At 40.5% G+C, this 24760-nt stretch overlaps 1 protein-coding gene across 1 annotated transcript; it reads left to right on the forward strand.

Annotated features, from left to right (window-relative positions):
• Nucleotides 1-637: 637 nt before the first annotated feature.
• On the forward strand, nt 638-21785 carry PODN (podocan; the record flags this gene model as incomplete). Its single annotated transcript, XM_009868684.1, has 10 exons — nt 638-745; nt 1904-1997; nt 3530-3594; nt 7742-7851; nt 10090-10246; nt 12245-12360; nt 14353-15010; nt 17596-17744; nt 19600-19801; nt 21097-21785. Coding segments are annotated over 9 exons (1626 nt in total), but the record flags the coding sequence as incomplete, so codon positions are not given.
• Nucleotides 21786-24760: the final 2975 nt, after the last annotated feature.

Below are 24760 nucleotides of genomic sequence, written 5' to 3' on the forward strand. Positions count from 1 at the left end.
AACCACTGAGCTAACCGGCCCCCTAATTCTCAGCCCACACATCCAGAGAGGAAAAAAGATAGGAAGTTTTCCTCTGTATTCTCTCCTAGCTCCAAGACAAGAATTTTTGCCCAAACTAGTAATTACTGTTTCTGGTGAAGACGTTTTTTTGAAGTGTCACTGAAAAGGATGGGCTAAATGACTTCATTAATGACAATTTTTCTGGCAGAATCATAGAGTGGTTTGATTTGGAAGGTGCCTTAAAGCTCATCTAGTTCCAACTCCTCTGCCATGGGCAGGGACATCTCCCACCAGAGCAGGTTGCTCAAAGCCCCATCCAGCCCAGCCTTGGACACTTCCAGGGATGAGGCATCCACAGCTCCTCTGGGCAACCTGTGCCAGTGGCTCACCACCCTCGTAGTGAAGAACTTCTTCCTAATGCCTAATCTAAATCTGCTCTGCTCTAGTTTAACACCATTGTCCCTAGTCCTATCGCTACATGCCCTTGTAAAAAGTCCCTCCCAAGCTCTCTTGTAAGCTCTCTTCAGGCCTACAAGGAACAGGAACGCTGTTATAAGGTCTTCCCAGAGCCTTCTCTTCTCCAGGCTGAAAACCTCAACTCTCTCAGCCTGCCCCTGTTGTGTAACATGTTGTAAAGGCAGTGTACCAGTCCAGACACAGGCCTCACCAGTATTCCCCAGTTTCCTTGGGTCTCACGGTGCAGCACATGGACTCGGCAACGATCAGGTGTAACATGGCCAAAACCGTGAGTGGCATTTCATGTGACGTCCAGACAGCTGGTGCTGGGCTTGCTGGGCTGCCTGTGGCCGGGAGACTAATGTCATGCCTGCAGCAAATGGTTCTGCTGCAGAGACATTATGTCTTGTCCAGGATAAAGGCATGAGATTCAAACTTCAGGTGGGAGCAGCTGTCTGTCCTAGACTGTCAGCAGGCTTCCACACTCTGCTGTTTATCAATCCCTATGACAAGTGTGTGAACAAGTATCCTTTCCCTGGCTGTGCTCTGACACCTGAGGATTTGGGCTGGGCTGGAGCGTGGCAACCCTGTGACTGTTCCTCCTCTGAGCCGTGGCAGTAGTTCCAGGCTTTTCAGTGCCTCTTTGGCCCTTAACTAACTGCTTTTAGTTTATTTCTCCAATTTGCCAGTTCTGTTCAATGGATGAAATGCAGATTTTGTTCAGAGCTTTCCATCCAAGTGCAGCATAGTTAGAAAAACTGTAATGTAAGCTGGCACCCTCCTCAGCAGATCTATCCCAGGCATGTGCTAGCCATGTCTCCTGCCTCTAATGCCAAAAGCAAAGAAGCTTTTTGGAGCAGCAGCTGTCACTTTCTGTGTATTGGCCTGGCTTCCAACACCATGAGTCCTTGACAGGTCCCCTAGATGCTAGAACACTAGAAAACTCATTAATGGTGAAAATGTGAGTAAGTATGTTAATGAACATCTGATGGCAGTCACCTCTGACAGTGAAGCAAGAGAAAGTGAGGCCAATTTGATTCTCCCTGCCCAGGCCAAGTTGTTTTTAAAACAACACGTAAATAACAGAGGTGACGAACTTCAAAATCGACAGTGCCAACCTTTGGAGCAAATTCTTTGCTGCAGCTACAAGGTTTCTGAGGCAGATGGATTATAGGCCTCACTAGGCATAGTCATAGTCTTTGTGTGCTACCAGCTGGATATTTCTAGAGATAAGCACAAGCTACAAAACTTGCTGCAGGTCTTCAAATGCTGCTGGGTTTGGATGTCTTGGTTTTGAGACTTGAGTTTGGCTCACTATAGAGAGAAGTCTTGACAATGATTTGACATGGTGGGTTTATTTCCAAATTTTGCTGGAATTCACAGTCTGGGTTTATTGGTATCCTTCTTGGAATACTTTGCTGATGATTAATACTGTCTGTTTTCTTAGAATAACCAGATAGAAGAAATCTTTCCAGAAGAGCTTGCTCGTCTTTACAGACTGGAAACTCTCAATTTGCAAAACAACAGGCTAACTTCAAAAGGTAAGTCAGCAGAGCTGTGAAGTGGACAAAACCTGGGCCTCCAGGACACCAGCTTATGCATTGAGGCTGGTGACAGCTGATAAGGAAAGCCACAGCGTGATGGATTGGCTTGGTTGGAGTGGTTAGCTACAAGCTTCACTCCTTTGGCCATCACACAGGTCATGGAGGCACTTTATCATCTGAAACATAATACTCAGTGTATAAGAATGCAGCCTTACTGGACCAGTGGAGGAGACCTGGCAGCAACAGTGTGTACTGTGGCGTGAGATCTTCTCGTCCAGGAAACTCCCTCTGGTCCCACAGGCACATCAATGCAATGCACTTGAGAACCAGAAATGTCCACATGCTGAATGATTTCCTTCTGACTGACCTTGTTTCTTAATCCATTTGTTTAGTTCAGTCTAGTCAGTGCAGTTTAGTCCAGTTCAGTCCTTGTCGAATTTGGTATAAATGCAAATAACATATATTACAAATAAGACAACTTCTACCCATCTTCTAAAAGAAGGAGTTAGTAGGCAAGGGGTTAGTAAGGAAAGCAAACAAAGGATTTTGAGTAAATAATAAAAGAGGAGGATATGCAGTATGAAAGATATAGTTGTTGTTAATGTGTGTACCATCCAGTTGCTGTGAATGCTATTGCTATCCTTATTCCAATGATAGAGAACAACGTTTATTGGGAACGTGGGTATATTATGCACGGGACCCAAAGCATTGCACTCCTGCATAGCACAGGAAAGACTGTGCTTAACAGATTCAGACTTTGACGTTATTACCTTTAGGGCTTGATGTTTCTTTCTCATGCTTCAGTGCAGCCCTGAGTTTCCAATATGTTTTGACATGGGAAATAGCTTCACCTTTGACTTATGGTTATCTAAGTGCCAGGTGAAAATGTTTTTTACAGCCTTTTCATGGTGACAGCATGCTTGTTTGGTCAGCTGGATGTGGAGTAATTCTGCTACAAATTAATAAGCATTAGGGGAAGGTAAGCTCTGAGTTGGATCAGCTCTCTGAGCTGGTTACTGCTTGACTATCTGGGTTGTGGGAGTGCAGAACAAGAGAAGGGTCATGATATGCAGATACTGGTGTTATTTTGGCAACATCATGGTCATAGATCAGATTGACAACTTCAGATTATGGCCTTCCAAGAACAATGATTTGCAGATTCCTGAGCAAATGACAAAAGAAACTTCTCAGATAGCATGGTTACTGCCAGCACTGATAAGCAGCCATGCAGCAAGGCTACACAGCTCTGTGCCTGACCCTTGCCGGTGGGGTTGGCCATAAACCCTGCATTCTTAGGATTTGTAATGGCCTTCCATTGCTCTTAACAGTCTGTGGTTTGTTTTTATTAATTAAAAAAAAATAAGAAAAAAAGCAACAATAGATCTGAGTCAGATTGTTTCAGTGTCAATGAAAAATATTTAAATCTCACATTAAAAATACTATCTGAGAGAGAAAGCTACACTCTGGCATTTTCATTCAGAGAGGCAATAAGGTACCAGTGTCACTAATTAGTTATTCCTGTTTTTAAGGGTTGCCGGAGGAAGCATTTGAACATCTGGAGAACCTGAATTACCTGTACCTGGCAAACAATAAGGTAAGAGGCTCACTGGGCTTTCAGAGTTCTTTTCTAATCAAGTTCTGAAAGTTAAACAGCCCTTAAATTCTTTTAAAATATATATCCTACAGAAGTAAAATTGTACTAAAGAGATAATCTAATGCAGGTTCATGTAAGGTCAAGACAGTCAGCTAAAAAATTAGAAGGTACACATGCTGATATATTTTGAACATTTATTTGTGAGAGCTCCTGCAATTATAAATTACCACTGTCTTCAGTAGGCTTTGGATCAGCTGCCTGCAGATTTGGCAGCTGCCTGTATGCGAATAAGCTGTGAGGCAATGATGTGAAATGCTGCATATCTCATCAGATGAGGTTGGTTGAAAATATTGTGAACAAACACATCCTAATACCTGTGTTTGAGCTATCAAGATCTGTAAAAAGCTATCCAGTTTTCCCTGACTCCTGTTCTTATTAGGTTTGGTGTGGAGCAGGGATACCCCCACACAGTGAAACTGCCTAAGTTACGAATTTATTCTTCTAGCTGCAGTGGAAGGAGCTGAATTTCTTTTTTAAGGGAGAAAATCCTAGGTGCTTTCCTATTAATGGCACAAGCTGGATGTCATGACAGAAGCACATCTTTGCTGCTGAGGCTAAGAAATGAAATAATTTTCACATAGCCTTACATCTGGGTGGTTCCAGTTATGACTTTCTTTATCCCCAGTAATCCTCTACAACTATTTGCTACAGAGGAAATTGGAATGCCACAGAAAAATTAAAACATCAGAGTTTCTTTTGTCTACAAAATCCCTGCCCTTCCCTCTCTGTCTATATATATTTATATGCATGTCTGTATATTTATTACATTACATTACATTACATTACATTATCCTTTTAAAATCAGTGACCTTTTCATGTTTTGTTTATATATATATGTAGCCACATTCAAGTTTCAGTTGGGCCAAGACATATCCAGAATCACTCCATAGATTTCTGCATGGAGTACTGAGAATAGAAGCCATTCCTTAGTACAGTAACATTGTGTTCTTTTCGCCCTTTCAAGCACCATTTCCATATAACAATTTTGGCAGTTAGTAACTCCATAAAAATGAACAAGCCAGACTGTGACTAATATTCCAGAACTTTGCACTCCAATTTTCCCTGTGTGACAAAACAAAGTGTTTGGTTTTTCTGGCTTTGCTGCAGAGAGAAAAGGATCCCAAAAGAAAATGCAAACATCAGCGAATGTCAGAACTAGTTATAGTGAGAAGTTGTGGACCCAGAAAAATAATACATTTCTTTATAAATCACAAGCTGGGACAAACCAGATTGGCTTCAAACTGCATCCACTCTGCAGCAGGAAACAGTGCAGATCAAGAGACTGGTGTCTGGAGGAGAGCAGGGATTTGCTGGTAGTTTGCTCCTTGTTTTATGGATTATCGTAATGCTGCTTTATCTTCAGTTGTGATTCCATCAGATGTAGCTGAATTATCTTTCATTAAACTAGCATAGTTGGTTGGAGAAAAGAAATACCAGAATAAAGCCTTCTGTCGCTTACGAGTAACAAGTATTTCAAGTAAAGAACGGATGCTGTAGTTTCCTCTTTATTTTTTTCACCCCACCCTCAGAATTTATATCTATCATGTAGTATCCACAGTAAGTCTTGTTAATAACATAAATCTCTTCCACCAAACTGTAGACCAGGTCCCAGCTTGTTATTGTTATGGTGATTTTGGCCACAGAATGTTTTACATTTCCCTGTGTGCCCAAAGTGATATGGGATTCACCTGGATCCGGTACTATATCCCAAAGTTTGTTAAAGCAACAAAACTTCCAAAACTGGTAATAACGTATTTATAATCCTTCTGAGTTCATTTTTAACTCATTAGTTAGAAGTGGAGAAACACTGTCTGCCTTATGAAGATCCAGCAGTCAAGCTGTAAGAAAATTGCAGCTGGAGAAATGCAGTTTACTACTTATTAGACAGTATACTAGACAAAGCTACTCAATCAACTTTATTTTTGCTAACAGTTACAACATTTCAGCATTAATCCTTCAAGCAGTCAAACAGGGAAGGTCAGTTAGTCTCATGACTAAGTGCTGCAATGCCAAAGCAAAGTCCTGAGCAAGTGAAAAAGCTTTTTGGATGAAACCTCTCTTTCTCTTTCCTCTTTCTTGTGGTTCTGGTGTCTCTCATTTCACATGCCTGAGCCATGCCCTTTGTTTTTTATAAAAGTTATGACCTAATAAACCGTGTTTCAGGAGAAAAACTTTAGTATACCACCATGTATGAAAGTGATTAAGTCTGTTTCCTGTGTCTGAATTCTCAGTATTATGTCACGGTAGAGACTTCTTCCTTTCTGAGGCGCTGTCAGACCTTCCTAGTCACTGATGAGGGCCTTTATCCTTTGCCTGAAATCATATCTCCCAGGTCAGGAGGTGAGAGATTAGTGGTGAAGCCAAGAGCAGTACTATGGTGACTGTAGTAATATGTAGAATTTCCACTGCTTATGTACTGTCTGGAAGTACTGATTGGAGTGTGATTTGGGGGAAAAGTCTTGTTTGTATTTGTGACCGTTAGCTGTTTAGGACCCCTTGAGGATGAAGATTTTGACACAGGTGAAAATGAAAAACAGTGAATAATGTACTTCCATCTTTTAAAAGATAGGACTGTATTATAAGTTCAGTAAGTTCATGGAGATAGTCCATAAATGCACGCTTGGCAAACTAGTAGAAAGAGACCTGAGCATCCCCTTAGTTAAATACATAGATTAAGGCTTGGGTTAGTCAGTTCTCCAGTAAAGTGTCTGTTCTCTCACACATTGTTAATATTTTAAATATTTTTGGTTTTACACTGTTATGAATAATCAATTGCAGTTTTTTGGTAATAAAATTTTGAAAAATATATTTTCTCATCATGTGAGTCTTGCTGTACCTTGCTGGCTGTAAGGACTAAGTTCTGTTTCACCTAAAAGTGCTGTGAGGAACAAGCTTTACAGATTCAAAGAATTTCAAGATTGAAGCCAGATCTCTTATGTTGCCCAGCATTTCCTGTCCTGATCTCAAAACTTTAGATGACAAAGAATTCAGTATTTCCCTAGAAAAGAAATTCTCACCAGAACCCTTCAGAGTGTACATAAAAATATTTTAAGAGTGATCTCATTAATACTATAGTGAACATCTGTGTTCACGGTGATTGCACCTGCCTGCTGCAATTCGGTGGTCTTAGGTACTCAGGGATCATAGCTACTATAGCATTGTGTTAATAATTTATTTCCTAAGGCCTTAATCTTGATGTGTAAGTCTTCTAGGCTTATGATTTCCAGGACACTATCCTTCAACCTATATTGTAACCTGTACTCTTGGTTTCTAGGTGGATGACTTTGCTGTTAACAGCCACTCAGTGAACCTAGCTGTTGTATTATCTGGATGTTCTGTAAAGCTGAGCTTTTTTGATCATTAGTTTTCACTCCACTGATTTTTATTCAGATGGAGATGTTCCTAGCATCATTTTCTAAAATCACTGATAAAAATAGCAAGAGACCAGGAGCAAACACATCAGATCCTGTCTCTCATCAACTATAAAGTTTTGGAGACAGAGCCTTTCTGTATTTTGTTTCTGATTCATCACTTGTTTAATGAACAAAGTATCACCGTACAGTAGTAAGTCTTTGCTTTGAAGTCCTGTTTGATATTCCATCATTTGTCTCAGAAGCATCTCTGTCCTTTGGGAACCTGAATCCTCCATTGAAAAGATGAAATATTGGAATAGACATAGGAAGTGACACTTACCCCCCTCCCAGTATACTTTTATAAGATGAGTATGTAGTAGGCCACCATGAGGAGGTTGGGTTTTTTTTGGCACGGCAGACTGAGGAATTAGGGACAATAATAAGCAAAGTGTTTGCTCTCTGAATAACAATTTCTTGATTTCTTCCACCAAAAAGAGACAAGACTTTTCCAACCAAAACAAACATTCACATATCTTCAAGCAAAAATCTGTCTGCTTCCTGGAGAGATTACTGAGGGAGAACAATTTGTTTTCATTCAGGCAATCAGCGTTCAATTTAAATTATTTTTGCCTGTTTAGAGAAAATAAATTTGCAAGTATTTGGTTGCTGGTGTAATACTTGGTTAAAACATTTCTTGTATTTAATTGGAATTCCCCTGCATATTTCTTTTACAGCTAACAGTGGCTCCAAAATTCCTACCAAATACCTTGATCAGTGCAGATTTTGCAGCCAATTATCTCACTAAGATATATGGGCTCACATTTGGACAGAAACCAAACTTGAGGTAAGAGTTCGGGAGATAAAACAATGATAGGGTTCTGCCGCTGCTTGGATGCTGTTGGTGAATGATAAGAAACTATCTGGCTAAACCATGTTATTGCCTGCTTGTTTTTTTTGGAAAGAAGCTGACTATTTGTTATTCTCAGCATGAAAGATCAAATAATCTCTCACACAAACACATTCCAAGGGCTTTTACTAACTGCTGGATACTTTTTCGTAGATAAAAATTAAATTGTCTCCATTTTGTTTGTGTATCAGTTGTGAATCGAAAGGAGCAGCTTTAGTTTCTCAAAATGGAGATTAACGGCATAAATGTCTAGTTTTATATAGTCCATTCATTTAAAAAGATAGAATAAAGTTGAGAGTACTTGGTGCAGTTGAATACAAATCAACTATATTGAAGCTAAGCACTTCACCACCTTCAGAGGTGGCTCATAACCTCAGGTCTAATTTCAGAGGTCTCTCTGCTAGTTTCAGGTTGTGGAGTTTCTAAGCTGGATCCAGTGCAGCACATCTCAAATTCAGATGCACGTAGATGGACTCCTATGAGAGATGGTATTTTTTTCCAAAAGTGTTTTGAGTAATCTGTACGGACACTGCGGCATCTAAATCCTGCAAAGACATCTCAAACTCTGTCGGTAGCAATTTACACATCCAAGTTTGGAAACGGTTAATGATAGCTGACCCAGTGAGCTCCCAGAGCCCAGTCTTGTGATGAACTCTCCATTCCCACTGAATTCATTGACAGCTGAAGCTACTCTGTACTTACTAGGCCTTTAGTCTTGTAGGCTCTTGGTAGCTGAAAGGATGAGTCACTCACTGATTTCTGGCAATATCTCACTATGAAAGAAGCTAGATTTATACATGTGTTATTCCTTAAACTGAGTTGCAGAAGTTGTGGTATTTTGATTTCATATTAAAATTCTTTCACTCTTCTGAAGTGATTTTCACTCTCTCCTATATCAACACTAGTTTTAATCAGTAACTCATTGATTTCCAAGGTTGCTGTATAAAATCCTAACACAGTTGTTTCAGTTGGTATATTTGCTCCCAGCAGAGTTCATGGTCTCAGACTGATCATTTGGAAAGCATGGTTTTCAGAAAGGCAAATATTTGTGAGTTAAAAGTACCACTGACCGTGCAGGGTGAACAATATTTTCAGTGTGGCTCTGAACTCCCTGGAGTGTGTGATCACATGGTTGTGTTTCTGTACTGAGCCTTTCCTTCCTTCCTTCCAGAAAGGTGTTGCCAAGTTCCCTGCAACTGGTAGAGAGTCCAAGAAGAAGTTAAAAAAGCACACTTTGACACTGTGCTGTTTTGCAGTCTTAACCTGTCTCTACAATTTTAGCTGCCTGCCATATCTTGGGGTAAACACAGGAGAGGAAGAAGTAATCAGTCAGTAAAATCCTGTGATTCCATGTTAAAAAGAAGTCAAATTAATTCATTTAGCAGTTAAGCCTATGAAAAACAGGAATAAGTTCATAGAGGGCCATTGTTTTATACTGAACTGAAACCTGTGTAAGCAAGACTTAATCCGTTTTAAAAAATCTGATTGGAGAAACTCTTCTGTGAATATTAAAGGTTAAAAGTAAGAAGGACAAAGGGAAGATAAGAAACCCTCTTTCTTTCAATCCCAAAAGTCAATTAAAAAGTTATTCCAGGCTGAGCAAATCTGCTGTCTTTCTGTCAGTACTCTATGCCTTTCTGAGTTCTAGGAGTAGGAGAGAGACTGTTTCGTGGGGTATTTCCAGTCCTCATGGGAGCAGAAAGAATGGAAGGATGAGAGAAGGCCTTTTGTTAAGAGAGCAGGTTGATTTTGCAAGCCCAAGAAACCCAGATATGATTCCAAATAGAAATTAAAACTGGTGGCATATCTGTTAATCAGAGATTAGTTCTAACCCTCTCAAGTGAGGTCACCACACTGACATTCTTTGTTTCAAAGCACTCCACAATCCTAGATTCTGCTTCTTGCTAAGAAATTAAAGCTACTTGTGAATTTCTGTATTCACGTGGGGGTTTGGATTTTGAATAGACCAATTTTGGAGTACTTGAACTAACCATTTGGTTTGCATCTATATCCCTTGATAAATTAAAGGGTACATTTTAAAACCAAATCTAATTATCTCAAAGAAAGAAGAAAAGATTGAAATATAGTTTATAAACAGCTTTCTCTTGCTAAACACAAAAGCCCAGGTTTCACTATCTGTTTAACCTCACCTTTTTTTTTTCCTCCCTCCAACAGATCTGTGTATCTTCATAACAATAAGCTTTCAGATGCTGGGTTACCTGATAACATGTTCAATGGCTCCAATAATGTGGAGATACTCATCATGTCCAGCAATTTCTTGAAGTACGTTCCAAAGAATCTCCCTCCTGCACTATATAAATTACACTTAAAGGTAATGATAACATGTTTTTGTATTCCTTTATGGTTGTGACAAAGTACTGCGTTTGTGTGGGATTCAAACCACACAGCCAAGCCATTTCAGTGTACTTGGAAACATTCCCAGGCCCACTGTGAGACTCGCCTGCTATATCCTCAACAGTAGCTGTCTCCAATGGCTTTAATTTTGTTCATAATAACAACGTGTTTTTGCAAAACACCAAAATGCTCACAGGAGACAGAAGTGCTTTTCTGTGTTTTCAGGGCAATGCGTTGCAAATGCCTGTGAGGCAGTATTGGTGGTCTTTTCCCTGCATATAATGATATTAATAGATATTAGCACAAGATGGTAGATCTTCCTCCATGGCCATCCAGTTGTTGGCTTCCAAGTTAAGTTTGCCACTGACACTGCTGTTTTTCCTAACAGCTGCTTGCCCACTATGTACTGGCTTTGCTCACTAGCTTGTTTCACATAGACTGCTGTTTCCTAACATCAGGGATTTTTGTTTGCTACCGAGCTGGCAATTCAGACAACACAGAGAAAATCTGGATCAGTCATACTTCACTGCTACAACTTCTTCAGCAATAGTGGAAGAGCAGAAGTTGTGGTATTAACTAGTTTCCAGCATTTTTAATTGTGTGTCATTTGATTTCCATAAAAACACTTCATCACGTCTGTGCTAGAGATCTCAGCCTCATTAACAATGGGAGAGCTGCAGCAATGAGGAGTCCTGGTTCTGCTTGCTCCTAGTGTTGACAGCTCCTTGGATATGTGTGGAATGGAGTCTGTTATCAGCCCCTGGACTTAGGCCGTTCTACGTTGCCTCCAAATTTCTTTTCCCTTGAAGGTTTCACCGCTAATTCCTGTTAAACTCTTTTAGAAAATAGGCTTCTCCAGCTTGAGGAAAAGTAAAGGCAAACAGTCTGATCCTTTGAATGGCTGGAATTTCTCTGCAAAGTGTGAAATTACTAGTCCCCCCTCCATTTTATTGCCATCTGTAGGTAATTGTTATCTCCCAAAGGGGTCTCAGACTTTGAGGACTGCACTTTGAACTTGTATCCTTCCCTGCTGCCACCAGTCGTGTTACAGGCACAGGAACTGAAGAGAAAAATGAACATTTTGTTTTCAAGTGCACTGCCTGTCAGCAGTAACATTTACCTTGATATTTTGACTGGGGAAAAAGCAGAACGTGTAATGAGAGACAGCCAATAGTGGACCAGAAGTGTCCGAAAAGTGTACTTTAGATGTGACGATTCTTTCTTTTTCTTTCACTATTCTTTGAGACACTCAGCCAAATCTGTCTGTGGTGGTAACCACTTTATATTAGTTGGCACATGAATCTAGTCCAGCCAGTCCAGTACATTATTGTGTATACCTGGGTTGTGGGAGATTTAACGACGTCAGTGTCAGTGCTTTATATATCCTTTTATAATTCCTAGGTTTTATATATACACTTTTATAATTTCTACAGTTTCTGCATGGAATTTCTAAGTGGAATTTAGTTTTATATTTTGTTTGTGTCTGCCTGCTGGCTACTCCAAAACCACACTAAGGTGATAGGAGTAATTATTTTGGAGCCTACATTGCAGGAACTGTACCTTTTGGAATGCTGTTCATGCTGGAAGGATGGCTGGTTCCCAGCTTCCAACCTAATTCTTCCTTATGGTGAAATCTGTTTTCCAGGATCCCAAAACCCCAGAGGTAGTTGCCTAGATTACATTATATATTTGCACATAGGTGGAAGGACTACAAATACAAAATAAAGCTGCCTGGGCAGCAGGGGGCAAATTCTAACTCCTTAGGCCAATGATTCCATGGGGAATCAACAAAAATAGTTTGTAATATTTCAGTGTAGTATTTTTATTTATTTCTTAAGCAGAATTATAAAGTGCTCTGAGATACCTTATGTCTAGCCCTCTTGGAGTTTAATTGCGTGGTGTTAGTTGAGCAGAACCTGAATGTCCTGTGTTGCTTCATGCCAAATAACATGCTTTCTGCTTTTGGTGACTCTAGAATAACAAACTAGAGAAGATTCCCAAAGGAGCCTTCAGTGAACTTACAGGTCTGCGGGAGCTGTACTTGCAGAATAACTACTTGACTAATGAGGGAATGGACAACGAAACTTTCTGGTGAGACTGAGATCTGTAGTTTGTACTTCTTTGTCTGTCTACCTCCTCTGGTACAGAAATACATCCACTGTGCTGAACAAAGTACATCTTAAAAAGTACATTTGTTAAAAGCTACATGACGCATTTCTCTGCTAAGTCTGTATGAAATGTCTTAGATTCAGATGCTGCCGTTCAAAAGCAAAGATCTGGGTTTATGGCTTGAGTTCACACTGCAGAATACTTCTATACAAAGATACAACACTGAACATCAGATTGCCTCAGTTCCTGATTGCTATAGACCAAATCACCCCAGGTACTAAGTGCCTTCTGGGAAAAGGCCACCTATAACAATGTTGAAAGCTGGTCTCTGTTCTTCCAAAGCAGTAAAAAGTGAGGTTACTTGGAATTTTCCAGTTTCAAGGACAGTTCACCGGAAGTTAAGGCCAAACCTTCATCTTCACTAAAGCAACTTGAGTGTTTCTGTGAAGGTGACTTGAAAGCAGCCACAGATATGCACTTGTGAATCCATGTGGCACAGCTGTACCCTAGTGCAGATGATTGCTGGAGGAGGCAGGGATGCAGTGGTGCTGCTCAAGAGGCAGATGGCTGCAAAAGCTTTGCTGGTGCAACAGAAATAGCCTTTGGCTGTCCTAAATTTAGCCTGGGACTTAGCACTTCAAAAAGTTAACATTGGTGGCTCTGCTTGCACTGAACACTACCCTTATTCTACCTTTAAATCCAGATCGAATCATTTGTCCTGTCCATAACTTAATTCTATAAACTTTTCTGATCTCCAGACATGAAAATGTACAAAACTGTGCCTTCCTTTTCCACTTCCCACTCCCTTAGTAATTTACAACAGCTGTGCTGTGTCTGCCTCCAGGTTACATTGGACATATACTTTCTGTTAATATTTGGATGAATAGAGAACCATGGTTATAACTGAGGCACCAGTCGCAGTCAGTGGAGGGGGTGGATATTACCCCTTATTCTCGTGACACTGTCTGTACAGCACAGCATAGTGCCACTGAGAGGTACCCAACCTGGGAAGACATTACAACTTGCAGCAATCAAGTGCTTTACCCAAAGAGCGTATTTGCTCATTGAGTGTTCTTAATAATAATTGAGAGCTGTTAATAGTGGTGTAGTAACCAGTAGGTAATGCCTGAATGCAATTGTTTTTGCATTTCCTGAAAACTTTCTAGTCGTCTGCAGTGGGTTCTGTAGTGCCGTGCAGATTAGAACTTTCATTTGAACTCCTTGAACTACAAGGGAGTACTGGGCACTTCAGTTCTGGCATATAATTCCATTGATCCAACTCCAGTTGGTATAAGTGGCTGGTCTGAGGATTTATTTTAGCTTTGACTGAGTCTGTGGATTCCAGATTCAGTGGCTTACACAAAGCAGCTCTAGCCCTGACTCACTTCCATAATGCTGGAGGGTCAGGAGAAGTTCACTACCTTAGCCTAGGACACTGAATTAGCATTTCTGCTTTTCTTAAGAGTAATACTTCATCATCTAAAAAGCAGACTTACTTTTCAGTTTCAATATACACTTTCAGAGAGACAGAAATTACTCATGCTCAGGCTATGTTTCTGTGAAACCCAAAGCTAAAATCTGTGTTCTAATGGTGCTCCCATGGCATCTTTCTTGTGGTATTTGTTCATTGAAATTGTTTATCTGTGGTGTCAAATGAAAGAACAGTAGATTGCAAAATTGATCTCTGGTCTCAGACGGGTGGCAGTTTGGATGTTTGTGGCCTCTAGCAGGTTCTCTTGCTAGTGTAGCTGGGGAGTAACGGCAGCACCTAGTCCTAACCCCTAACAGCAGTGTGGGATCTCCGTGTTTTGCTGTCCACATGAGTCATATCATGAGATAAAAAAAGGGCGGTAGTGGAAGTTGTGCTGGGCAGACAGTCTTTAAAGCAAAGATTTTAAAATCCTAGGGGAAGCTGGTTATTATTTCACCTTGCAGAATCTAAATGGAGAGTGTTTTCTTTCCTGCTTTCCCAAGGAAATTGTCTAGTCTTGAATATCTGGATTTATCCAGCAATAACCTCTCACAAATCCCAAGTGGTTTACCTCGAAACATCGTCCTCCTCCACCTGGAGAAGAATGCAATTAAGGTGATTGGCAGAGATGTTTTGACCCAAATTAAGAACCTGGAGTACCTTCTGCTCCACAATAACAAATTAAAAGCGCGAGGTATTCACCCGTTAGCCTTCCAGGGCTTGAAGAAGCTGCACACTGTCCACCTGTACAACAACATGCTCGAAAGGATTCCCAGTGGGCTGCCCCGGCGAGTGAAAACACTTATGATCCTTCATAACCAGATCTCTGAGATTAACAGGAATGACTTTGCTACCACTTACTTCCTCGAAGAGCTGAATCTGAGCTACAATAAACTCAAAAGTCCCCAGATTCATCGGGAGGCCTTCCGTAAACTGAGGCAATTAAAGTCCTTGGATCTTTCTGGAAACAATCTCCACACGGTGCCCTTTGGCTTTCCAAAGAACTTGCAGATACTGAAGCTGAAGGAGAATGAGATAAGCATCATCCCAAAAGGGACTTTGTCCGGAATGACAAAGCTGCGGGAACTGTATTTGAGCAACAATAAGCTGAAAGTAAATTCAATTTATTCAAGAGCATGGAGAGAACTCAGCAGTCTCCAGGTAGAAATATAATATTCTCTAACTGTTTTGGTAATACTGATGTCCTTGTCTGTCTGCCTAAGCCTAAGTTTGTATGGGTCCAATAATAGATGTGCCTGGTCCTCGTGTTTTGGGCTTGTGTTCTAAGTGTTACACTCTCTGTTTCTAGAGTAGAAACGATGTGCTGTTGTGTCAGAGGTGGGAACCTCCCGCTGCTGAACAGGGTGGTGATCTGTCATGGACTGCTAAGTCTAGGAAATGTAAAGGCATTTTTGTTTCTGAACCTTAATGGTGTCCTATATTTTCAGATAAACCTTAGTGAATGTTGTCATTAAAACTGAAATTATGCCTTTCACATAGCTTGTCTCCCAAAAGATTCAAAATCAGCTCAGAGGAGAGACAGCAGGAGGAAGGAATGCATAAACAAAAGCACTCTTAATTCTCAAAGCCCCCACATCAGCTTACAGTCAGACAGGCCAAGCTGTTGGATTTAGCAGCTCAGCTGGCCGAGGCACCTGGATAGCAGCTAGGAGGTCTGGATTCAATCAGTGGTCTTCTCATTTGCTTAATTGCTGGAGAAAGTTAAACACAAACCATAAGGCGGGCAGGCACAATCACATTTGTGCTGTGCAAAATGACCTTTTGAGATTGTTATGCTGGCTGAAGGATTTGTCTGCATTTCCTTTTAGGCAAGAGCCTGTTTCCTGCAGTAAAAGGTATTACCTGTGTCATATGGCAGCCAACTAGGGTGCACGTGGTTAGGTCACTGCACCGGCAAAGTTTGTACATCTCAGAGCAGATCAGGAATAAGGGATGCAAAGCATATATCACACTGCCCCCACTGTGTTTTCAGGCAATCCAAAAGTTTATGTGAACATTTCCCTTTCTGTTATTTCTGGGAATAAAGAATAGCTTGTTTTTGAGTTAATGCGAGTCAGCAATGCAGCAACAGTATCTGCAGAGCTGTTGGTTTGCGTCAGCTGCAGGTTTGGTTCAGGGCTTTAGAAATACATTTTGCATTTGTTTGGTGCCTCACTGATACACACGTGTGTGTGTGTGTCTCTAAGGAAGGCACTGTTGAGATTTACAGATGCTGGAATTGTTTTACTGCAGTAGCTTGATACAAAGTAGGCACTTGTCACCTGGGTGTGGTTTTTTCAAACAAAAATGGGTCATGAGACCTGTTACGCAGCTGTAGTTGTTGGTTGGAATGACAATCTCTCCTGAAAGACCTGATTCATAGTTACTTTGCTTACTTTGCTTACAACTCCGTTGTAGTCAGCGTCACGCCTTGCTGAATCAAGCACTGGCCTTTCAGCTGTACCTACCCCACAGCAAACCCTGTTCGTGTTAAACAAGGTTAAGACAATAGCACATACTTAAATTTCTGTTAAACTAATGGAGCATTTTTTGCTGTTGCTTTTTTTCTGGAAGAGTGTTAACTACTTGTTATCTCCATGGTATGAGTGTTTTTCATCACTAACAGCTTAACTGTGCAATTGATGAGTTGGTGCACTGGAGTGGATTGGACAAATAACCATCACATAAGGTCCTGGTCGTGTCTGTACTTAGAATATGATCGTTCCACACTGTCTCCATGGAAATCGCTGAAGACTATCTGCAGTTGCCAAACTAGACATTTACATAATTGTTTACCAGATTGGGATTATGTGGAGAGTAAAATCACTGAAATTATGACAATCATTTGCAGAAATGTAGCTTTGAATAATGTGGAATGAGTGTGTCAGCTAGGTGCTATGAAAATGCTACAATACAGGGTAACAAAAAACACCTCTTGATCCATAATTTTTTTTTGCATAAAATTCACCTGAAAAGTTATCATGGCCTGATGTCTTCATACAGTCTCCATGTCAGACTATTTCCAGGTGTTTTATGTGCAATTCGAACTAGTTACTAACCTTAGCTAGCAAAGTGTTTGCAATAGCAGCTTCTGAAGAATTCTTATCCATATCTGAAATACAGTCTGCTTTTAATGCACCTAAAGAAGAGATAAAGAAATGTTGGAACTCCATAACAGCATGATGTTTCATGTCAAATCATGATATATAACTAGCAGTGTAAGAGAGCAGAATTGTCATGGCTACACTTACCTTGATGCAAATTAGATGTAGTTTAAATTAGTTTATGCTATAGCAACTTCAGATTTTCCACCATGAACTCAGACTGAACCTTTCTGCATGGCTGACAATTTGCAATTTCCATTCTACATAGGGTGTCATTTTCCTGAGCTCACCAGGAGGGAGAGGTTCTGAAGCAGATTTAACCAAATACCACCTGAAAAATAAAGCCCATTTCCAGATGATTTTCAAACACAAAAAATCATGGATAAACATTGCCTAAACATCTCACCTCTGCACTATTGCTATACTAAGTTTTTTATAATTGTGTGTGTGCATGTATATATATGTATTTTTACAGACTCATGTGTATGCATATGTGTATATATATATATATAAAAGCAATGGATAAACTTCCAAAGGAGGCAGGGGTGTGTACGGAGCCAGCCTTTGGAAGCTCATGTGTGGTCAAACTTAAATCTCTTTTTGGAGTACTGCTAATATTTACCCCTTGTCTCTCCCGTGCAGTCACTAGACATGGCTGGCAACCAGCTGACTTCTATCCCATTGGACCTGCCACAATCTCTAGAATATCTGTACCTTCAGAACAACAAGATCACAACGGTTTCAGAGAATGCTTTTGAATCCACACCCAATATAAAGGGGATTTACCTCAGGTAAGGTCAAGTTTCTCCTTCGGCACACAAGACTTTTTTCGTCTTCATCCACTTTATAACTTTGTCTACTTATTAGAAAGTATTTAAAATCTTAACTTTCTAAAGAAGCAACTTTGTTTTATAGGAATGTATGATGAAATTTTGCTCATCTGCTCAGAGAAGACATGGATACACGTAATAAGCTCTTTCAGTTCTTAGAGTTTCTCCTTTCTGTGCTTGTTAGAATGGATTAAGCATGTTAGAAATTCTGGGAAATTAATGTTTAACATTATATTATATTCCAGTATTCAGCTGTGAGCTACAAGTTTACAGTTCACTTGTAGGACTACAGCTTCAGCTGTGCCCGTTAGCCTTGGATTCTGACAAAATCCCCCTGTAGTGAGGTGTGTATGAGTAATCTTCAAGTTGTGCACTTTCCCCTGAAAGTTTCATCAAAAACAAATGACAAGTCGCAACTGTGACAATTATGTAACTAAATTTAGAAGATTTTCTGCTTGTTTTTTTTTCGTACTCTGTAAGTCAGATGAGGATTTTATTTTTATAGATGACAGATACTGATGTTTTTTACACCTATTGTAAACTCACAGAAGTATGCCTGGTTTAAGCATAGATTTATACTTCCAGAAGTGAAGCCATAATCTGGCCTAGAAATATATTCAATTTTAATCTGATGGAATACTATTGAAAATATTGCTTAGACATAATTTATGAATGCTACAGAATATTTGATTAAGCTGATCCAATGGATGTATTGAAAAAACCTAGGCTGCTTGTTGCACAAGACTAAATAATGGCCTTGTTTTGTCTGTGTGCAGCTAAACTGTTCTGTAGTTCTGAGTAGTTCTGAAGCATACCTTTTTGGATGAATGAATCCATACCAAGCAAATAAAATTACAAAATCTGGTGTAAATTAGAGCAGTCTGTCTACTCAGCTGCTCACATTTATGAGATTTTAGTGAATGCCTGAATGCGAACCAGAAACCACAAACCACATTCTATATTTCTATATAAAGAGAAAAAAGGAATTTGCAGAATTGTTTTGCTAACGTATTTAGGAGGCAACTCCACCCAATCTAACTTGTATTTTTGAATGGGAGGCAGTTAATCACTGCAATGCTGTGAAGAAAATAATATGCATTTGGAATATTAGAAATAATACGATTTTAAGAATGTTTGAGGGTAACAGACCAAGCAGTATATGTGAGATTAGTTTATTTATATTCTTGGAAACAAAAAAAACAGATTAAAAATTATTGCTTTGTTTCTAAAGGGACACTTTGTACCAGTATGTTGAGTTTTGTGGGAGAAGAATTAAACTATCGAGGGATAACAAAAATCTCATGAAAAATCAAGTTAGACTTTGAAATATGGGCTATGGAGCAGATGCCTTTTCTCTCTGGGAAGGAGAAAGCAGAATACTGAGAGAGGAAGAATTCCAATATTATGATTTTTTTCCTTGTAGAACGCAATTATAGAAGGATGAAGAGGAGGATGGAGTGCAGAAAAATAGTTTTTTGAAACTTTGGTCAGTGAACTTGAAATCAATGGGCGATACTTAATGTTTTCTGATATTTTTCTGCAGAAAATGGTGATGGTACAGAGAGCTGTCAGCAATCTTTGTTCAGGCAACTGCATTGGCCTGCTTGCTAATCAGTGCCTGCTTTCCCATCCTGTTTCCGTCCAGAGGAGTCTGTGCTCCTGGAGTGCTGTTGTGGATCAGTGTAAAGTTAGAGTAACTCGAGTCTGTGTAAGCCTACTTAACTCTGCAGAATGGCTTCCTCCTAGTCTTCTCGTTTCTGTGTTGGATATTAAAATGGGTTTATTTTAACAGGAAGGCCTTTTTGTTTGTTTAAAGGTTTAATAAGATTGCAGTTGGAGCACTGAAGGAAAGTACATTCCAAAACCTACAGCACTTACAGGTACTGGATATTGAAGGGAATCTTGAATTCAGCAACAGTTCAAAGAATAAGGATGATTCAGAAGAGGAAATGGAAGATGAGGAAGAGGAGGAAGAGCTGAGCTAAAACATGAACTCACACAGTCACATCATGTGGGAGGTAACAACTGTAGCTTAATTAAATTCAGGACCCACTTCTCAGACTCTCGTGTAAAAAATTCCAATTTACAAATATGATTGAAACATGGGTGTCTGAGCCCTAGAGTCAAAGACTTCCACTAAAACCTGACTGGGAATTGCAGAATCAAAAAGGATTGAAAATACATTTTGTAAATGAAACAGTCAGTATATATCCGTGTTTTATCAGAGGCAGTGGACTGCTCATAGCGGCTTCTGCTTATAGCCATGGCAGTCACAACAGGTAAACATGAAGGTCATTATTTACTAATTCTAATAGCAAAAAAAGAAAAAGTATCTGATGATATATTTAAGCAACCAGCTCAAAAGGAAAATAAAGAACAAACTGCGAAGCTTACTGGTGCAGAAGACCATGTGAGCTGATAGATTAAAAAAACTAGAGAAATTAAAGGAAGATAGACTCATTGGTGTCTGTCAAACATGGCATTAAGTTTACAACCTCTGTCGCAAGCAGTCCTTAAATCACTGACCACTTGGAGTGGGAAGACATACTTGGCATATTTTTTGGAAAGAATATCTACTTCAGGTCACTTTTGGAGGTGGTATGCAGGGCTGGATCAATGCCTGCTCCACGCAGCCGGTTTTCACAACAGCCTGTTCTTTTCCTGCTGCTGAGTTTGGTGAGGGTTCATTGCTTACTTTACGCAGATGCACTGAAAGGCCTTTGCCGGTTACAGGTTGTGATTCTGCTGATGATGCCAGCCTGGTAATTGAAATTGAGATCTCAGTGTTCCATAAACAATTTGACCAGCCACTGTCTTTAGTTGAGTCTCTTTTCAGCTGCAGAAGAAAAGATGGAGAATGACGTTTGAAGAATGTGCATTTTTCCATAAGAAGAATAAAGATCTGCTTAATGCATCTCTTAAGTGTTTTGTGTTCAAAAATGAAGAGGTTGAAGACGCTACTCTCTGATCTTGGAGATCTCAGCTCTAAGACTTGAAAAAAGTGTTTAGTTTTGTCATAGAGAATGACACAAGGAATTGTTAAGAACAGTCCTAATATGCTGAAAAGATGACAGGGCTTGAAACGGACAGAAGCTACTTGGAAGGTCAAGCATTAGACCTCCTGGCAGGGCTTTATAAAAACTTTGTGAGAGAAGAAATAATTCATATCTACAGACTTAGAATACATATAACTTCTGAATCAGTGCATCTTTGGTTTGGGGCATGTGCCATATGTCAGCAGGTACTAAGTTTAGCATATTCTGAATTCTGTATTCCGTTGTGTAATTGATTTTGTTTTTCTGATGTTTTGCAGAAAAGCATATGGAAAATTACATATATGTCTATGTGTATATATCTATATAGATATACAGAGAACACTTGCAGAACGTGCAAAGAACTACGCAAGAACTGCAATGGCACTGGGCCAGGCTCGTGGAAGACAGTGTGTTACAGTGCCTTATTCAGGGAGAGACCCTGAATGCCTTTCCAAAGCTTCCAAATCATCTTATACAAGACCCAGGATCATAAGGGATTGCTCTGGAACTCACAAAAGCTGGCTTTTGTTTCTTCCGTTTCTCTGCCTTCACTGTTTCCATCTGTAAAAACAATATGGGACTGTTTTGAACACATGCCTTCAAATACTGCTTTTGACACTGCATTTTAAGTGAAACATGTATATGCCTCTTTTCTTTTCTTTCACCCTAGAGAAGCTGTTGTTGATCAGGCAAGAAGGATATTTGCAGTGGTTTCATGTGTGGAGCAGTATATGAGGTGTTTTCGTCATCAAGCAGCAGTAATAATTTCAGTTGCAACTATTCCTCTGTTATAACAATGTGTATATTTGGATGAGAAAAACAAAGTAAGGCTGGATCCCGTAATATTTTCTCTCTACTGCCAAAGCCTGCAGTATATGCCTGTTTTAGAAAGGTTTTAAGATAAAACAATTGCTCTTGTGAATATTATATATATATATATATAAAATCTGTATGTCAGCCTTCCAGAGCTTTGTTAAAGTTTCTGTCTTGTTGTTCACCCATGTGGCAGTTGTGTGAATGTCTCCAAAGGTATGTGCAGAAGATTGAGTAAGAGTATTGCAGTTTAATACATGTGGCAGAATTTTTCACATATTGTATATCATTCACATTAAGAGTCAGAAGTGACACTACAAAAGCAAAAGAGGTGAGTGTGGGGTGTCTTAGGAAAAAACCTCTTAAGCATCAGGAGAAATTTATTTGTTTAGTTCAAGTCTGGAGATAGTGCCTGCTGTCATACTCTCTGGAAGTCTCACCTGTTTTATGGTGTTGAGTATTCTCAGTTCCTGTTGGAATCATGGAAAATAAGGAAGTCAAAGAAAAGAAGACCTAGAAAGGTAACTGGATGGCAAATTGCGGATTTGATTATAATGTCCTTCATCTGAGGTAGCTAATCTGCTTGATGAAATGGTCTTTTGAGGATTTCTGAATGGACACGTGTTGTTTTGCATGTTGCATTCCAGGATTTACTTGGAAATGCAGTTGGCTTAATTTTTTACCAGCTGTTTATCATGCTGGGGAAGATCTAGTTCCACAGTCTCCCTTTGGGTTCCCATAGCACATGACTGTAATTTCAAGCTGATATGTCCTACCTTAGACAATTCAACACAATCGTGAATCACAGAAGAAAAGATTGCTTCCTGAAAGCAAACTTGGCACTAAAAACCACATTTCTGAATTTCAGTTATACAGCTGAACAATAAAATAACCTTCCCATTGACTTTTGGGATAGATTTCTATGTAAAATGTTTTCAGAATGTAACTCTAAACAGTTAGCTGTCTCCAGCAAATCCCAGTGGAAATTTTGCCAGTCTTTGGTGAAACAAACAGATTTATTATACTCCTGAACAAGCTGAGAATATGCAGATTTGTACAGTTTTGTGGCAACTTTAAACTTTTCATTAAACTTCAGTCTCTTACACTGTGGTTCTGTGATGAGTCAGGTGCCTGAGACTCTTTCTGAATCCCTTGAAAGTCTGATGTGAATGCAGAGGTGAAGGTACTTTTTTAGCACCTTGTATCATCAGGCCTAAAATTTCAGGATGATACATACACTGTTATAAACTCCTTAATCAAGTGTCAGCCTTTGCTAAAGAACACCCATCTACAGCTGAAGGAGCATATCCTGTAGACCAAGTAATTAGGATAACTTTTTTCAAATTTGTTTCAAAATAATTGCACACTGAATCTTTTCTTTAAAGCAGATGATGCTTTCCATCAGGAAAAAGAAAAACAACCAACCAAACCAAACTGCAGATGCCTCTTCCCGAGTAAAAGCTTCAAAATAAACCCGCAAGAGGCATGTCTTTTGATTGTCATGCAAGAGCCTGATGAAGGAGAACCACAGGCTTGGTTCCTCACTTACTTGGTACCTTCAGCACCTAAGACATTGGACATATAACTGTCAAAGCAAAATGGTAATTTCTTTCTTTCAAAGGAGCAAGAGGCTCCATGAGAGATGATGAGGAAAAGTTCAGAAGTCCACAGGACTAAGACCATTTTTTTTGGCTGTGGGTGGTACCTCTAATCCTCAGGGTCCAACCCAGACCTTCGGTAGAGAAGGACCCAGGAAAAAGGTCTAACTTTATTATTTCTTTTAGTGAAAATGAGGAGACTTGGGGAGTTGGCCTCCCCTCAGGTAACAAAGCTGAGCCAGAAAGAGACAACACAACCTTTGTTTTCATATAACTTTCTTCCTATGAATTGCTTGGATTTGGGAAAGAATGGAAAGTTTTTAAGGCTGAGATAGATGTATGGATAGTGAAAACTTGAAGTCTAAAACATTCAGCTGGCATCTTTATTCCTAAGTATGGATTTGCACATGCTTGGTATTCATGTGGGGTCTGTATGTGAACTGAGATCTGAGTTCATTTGCTGTTTTTCTTTCAAATACCATGTATCCTCGTTACAGAGGAGACTGCACAGAATGGGGGTTGGGGAGTGACAAACGGGTCTTTTCTGAGGTTGGATACAGTTTTTCACAGCAAGAGTACAGTGCAGCATGTGAGCTATCAAGAACACAATGGGCACCAAAAATAGCCCCCGGATAATAAGTTTTTTATTCTAGACAGTGGGCGCATAGCATCTGCATCTGCAATGTGGATGGGCTGCTCTGCAGCCCTTCTCCCCCTTGTCCCTGTTCCACTGGGCACCTCGCTCCCATGCTCATCCCCTTCTGAGGCACCCAGCGCCCGCACCCGACCCACTCTGCAGGCGCTCCCAGCGTTCCGTCACACAATGCTTCCCTCCAGGTGGCCCCAGTGGCTTGTTATGTGGGGTCTTCTGGGAAAAAAAGGCCAAGGATAATTGTATCTGCCCCAGTTACAGCCCCTTTTCCCTCCCTGGGTGCTGGGAGGGGCTGCAGGGCCCACACTGAGTAGCTGAGGGTCGGACTAAATCCAGGGAGCCTGTTTCCTTCTGCTGCCCACATTAGCAGAAGTGGAGGGCTCCTTCTGGCCCAAAAGGGGAAAAAGGCCCCACAGAGGAGTTGACGCCGTCCTGCCTGCTCTGAGGAGAGGAGATGTCTGGCCGTGGGAGCTCCCCTGGGGAGAGGGAGGCGGCACAAGGCCGAGGCCTTCTCCAAGATGGCGCCCTGTGAACCCCTCTTCAAGGAACAACAGGACCTCGTGCGTGAGCAGCAGTCCCCAGCCTTGGCTGGCAGGAGGGGTGAGTTGTGGGGGACACCAGTGGCCCTGCTGCCAGGGAAGGGAGGCTGGTGGGGTCAAGTGCTTTCGTGGTGTGGTGAGGGGGCTCCTGCTCTGCCTCCAGGGCCTCGCCACGCCATGCTGTGGTGTTCGGGATTTAACAGTTACATTTATTGAAGGAAGAGGTGTTTATGCAGGAAAAATGAGTTAAAGTAAAAAAAAAAAAACTCCAAAGGAGGACTTGCGACCAAATTTTAACCAGCTTGTGGCAGGGGGGGGGGGGGGGGGGACAGGGGTCCCT

This window comes from Apaloderma vittatum, unplaced genomic scaffold, assembly GCF_000703405.1.
Source record: "Apaloderma vittatum isolate BGI_N311 unplaced genomic scaffold, ASM70340v1 scaffold7724, whole genome shotgun sequence".
NCBI lineage: Eukaryota > Metazoa > Chordata > Aves > Trogoniformes > Trogonidae > Apaloderma > Apaloderma vittatum.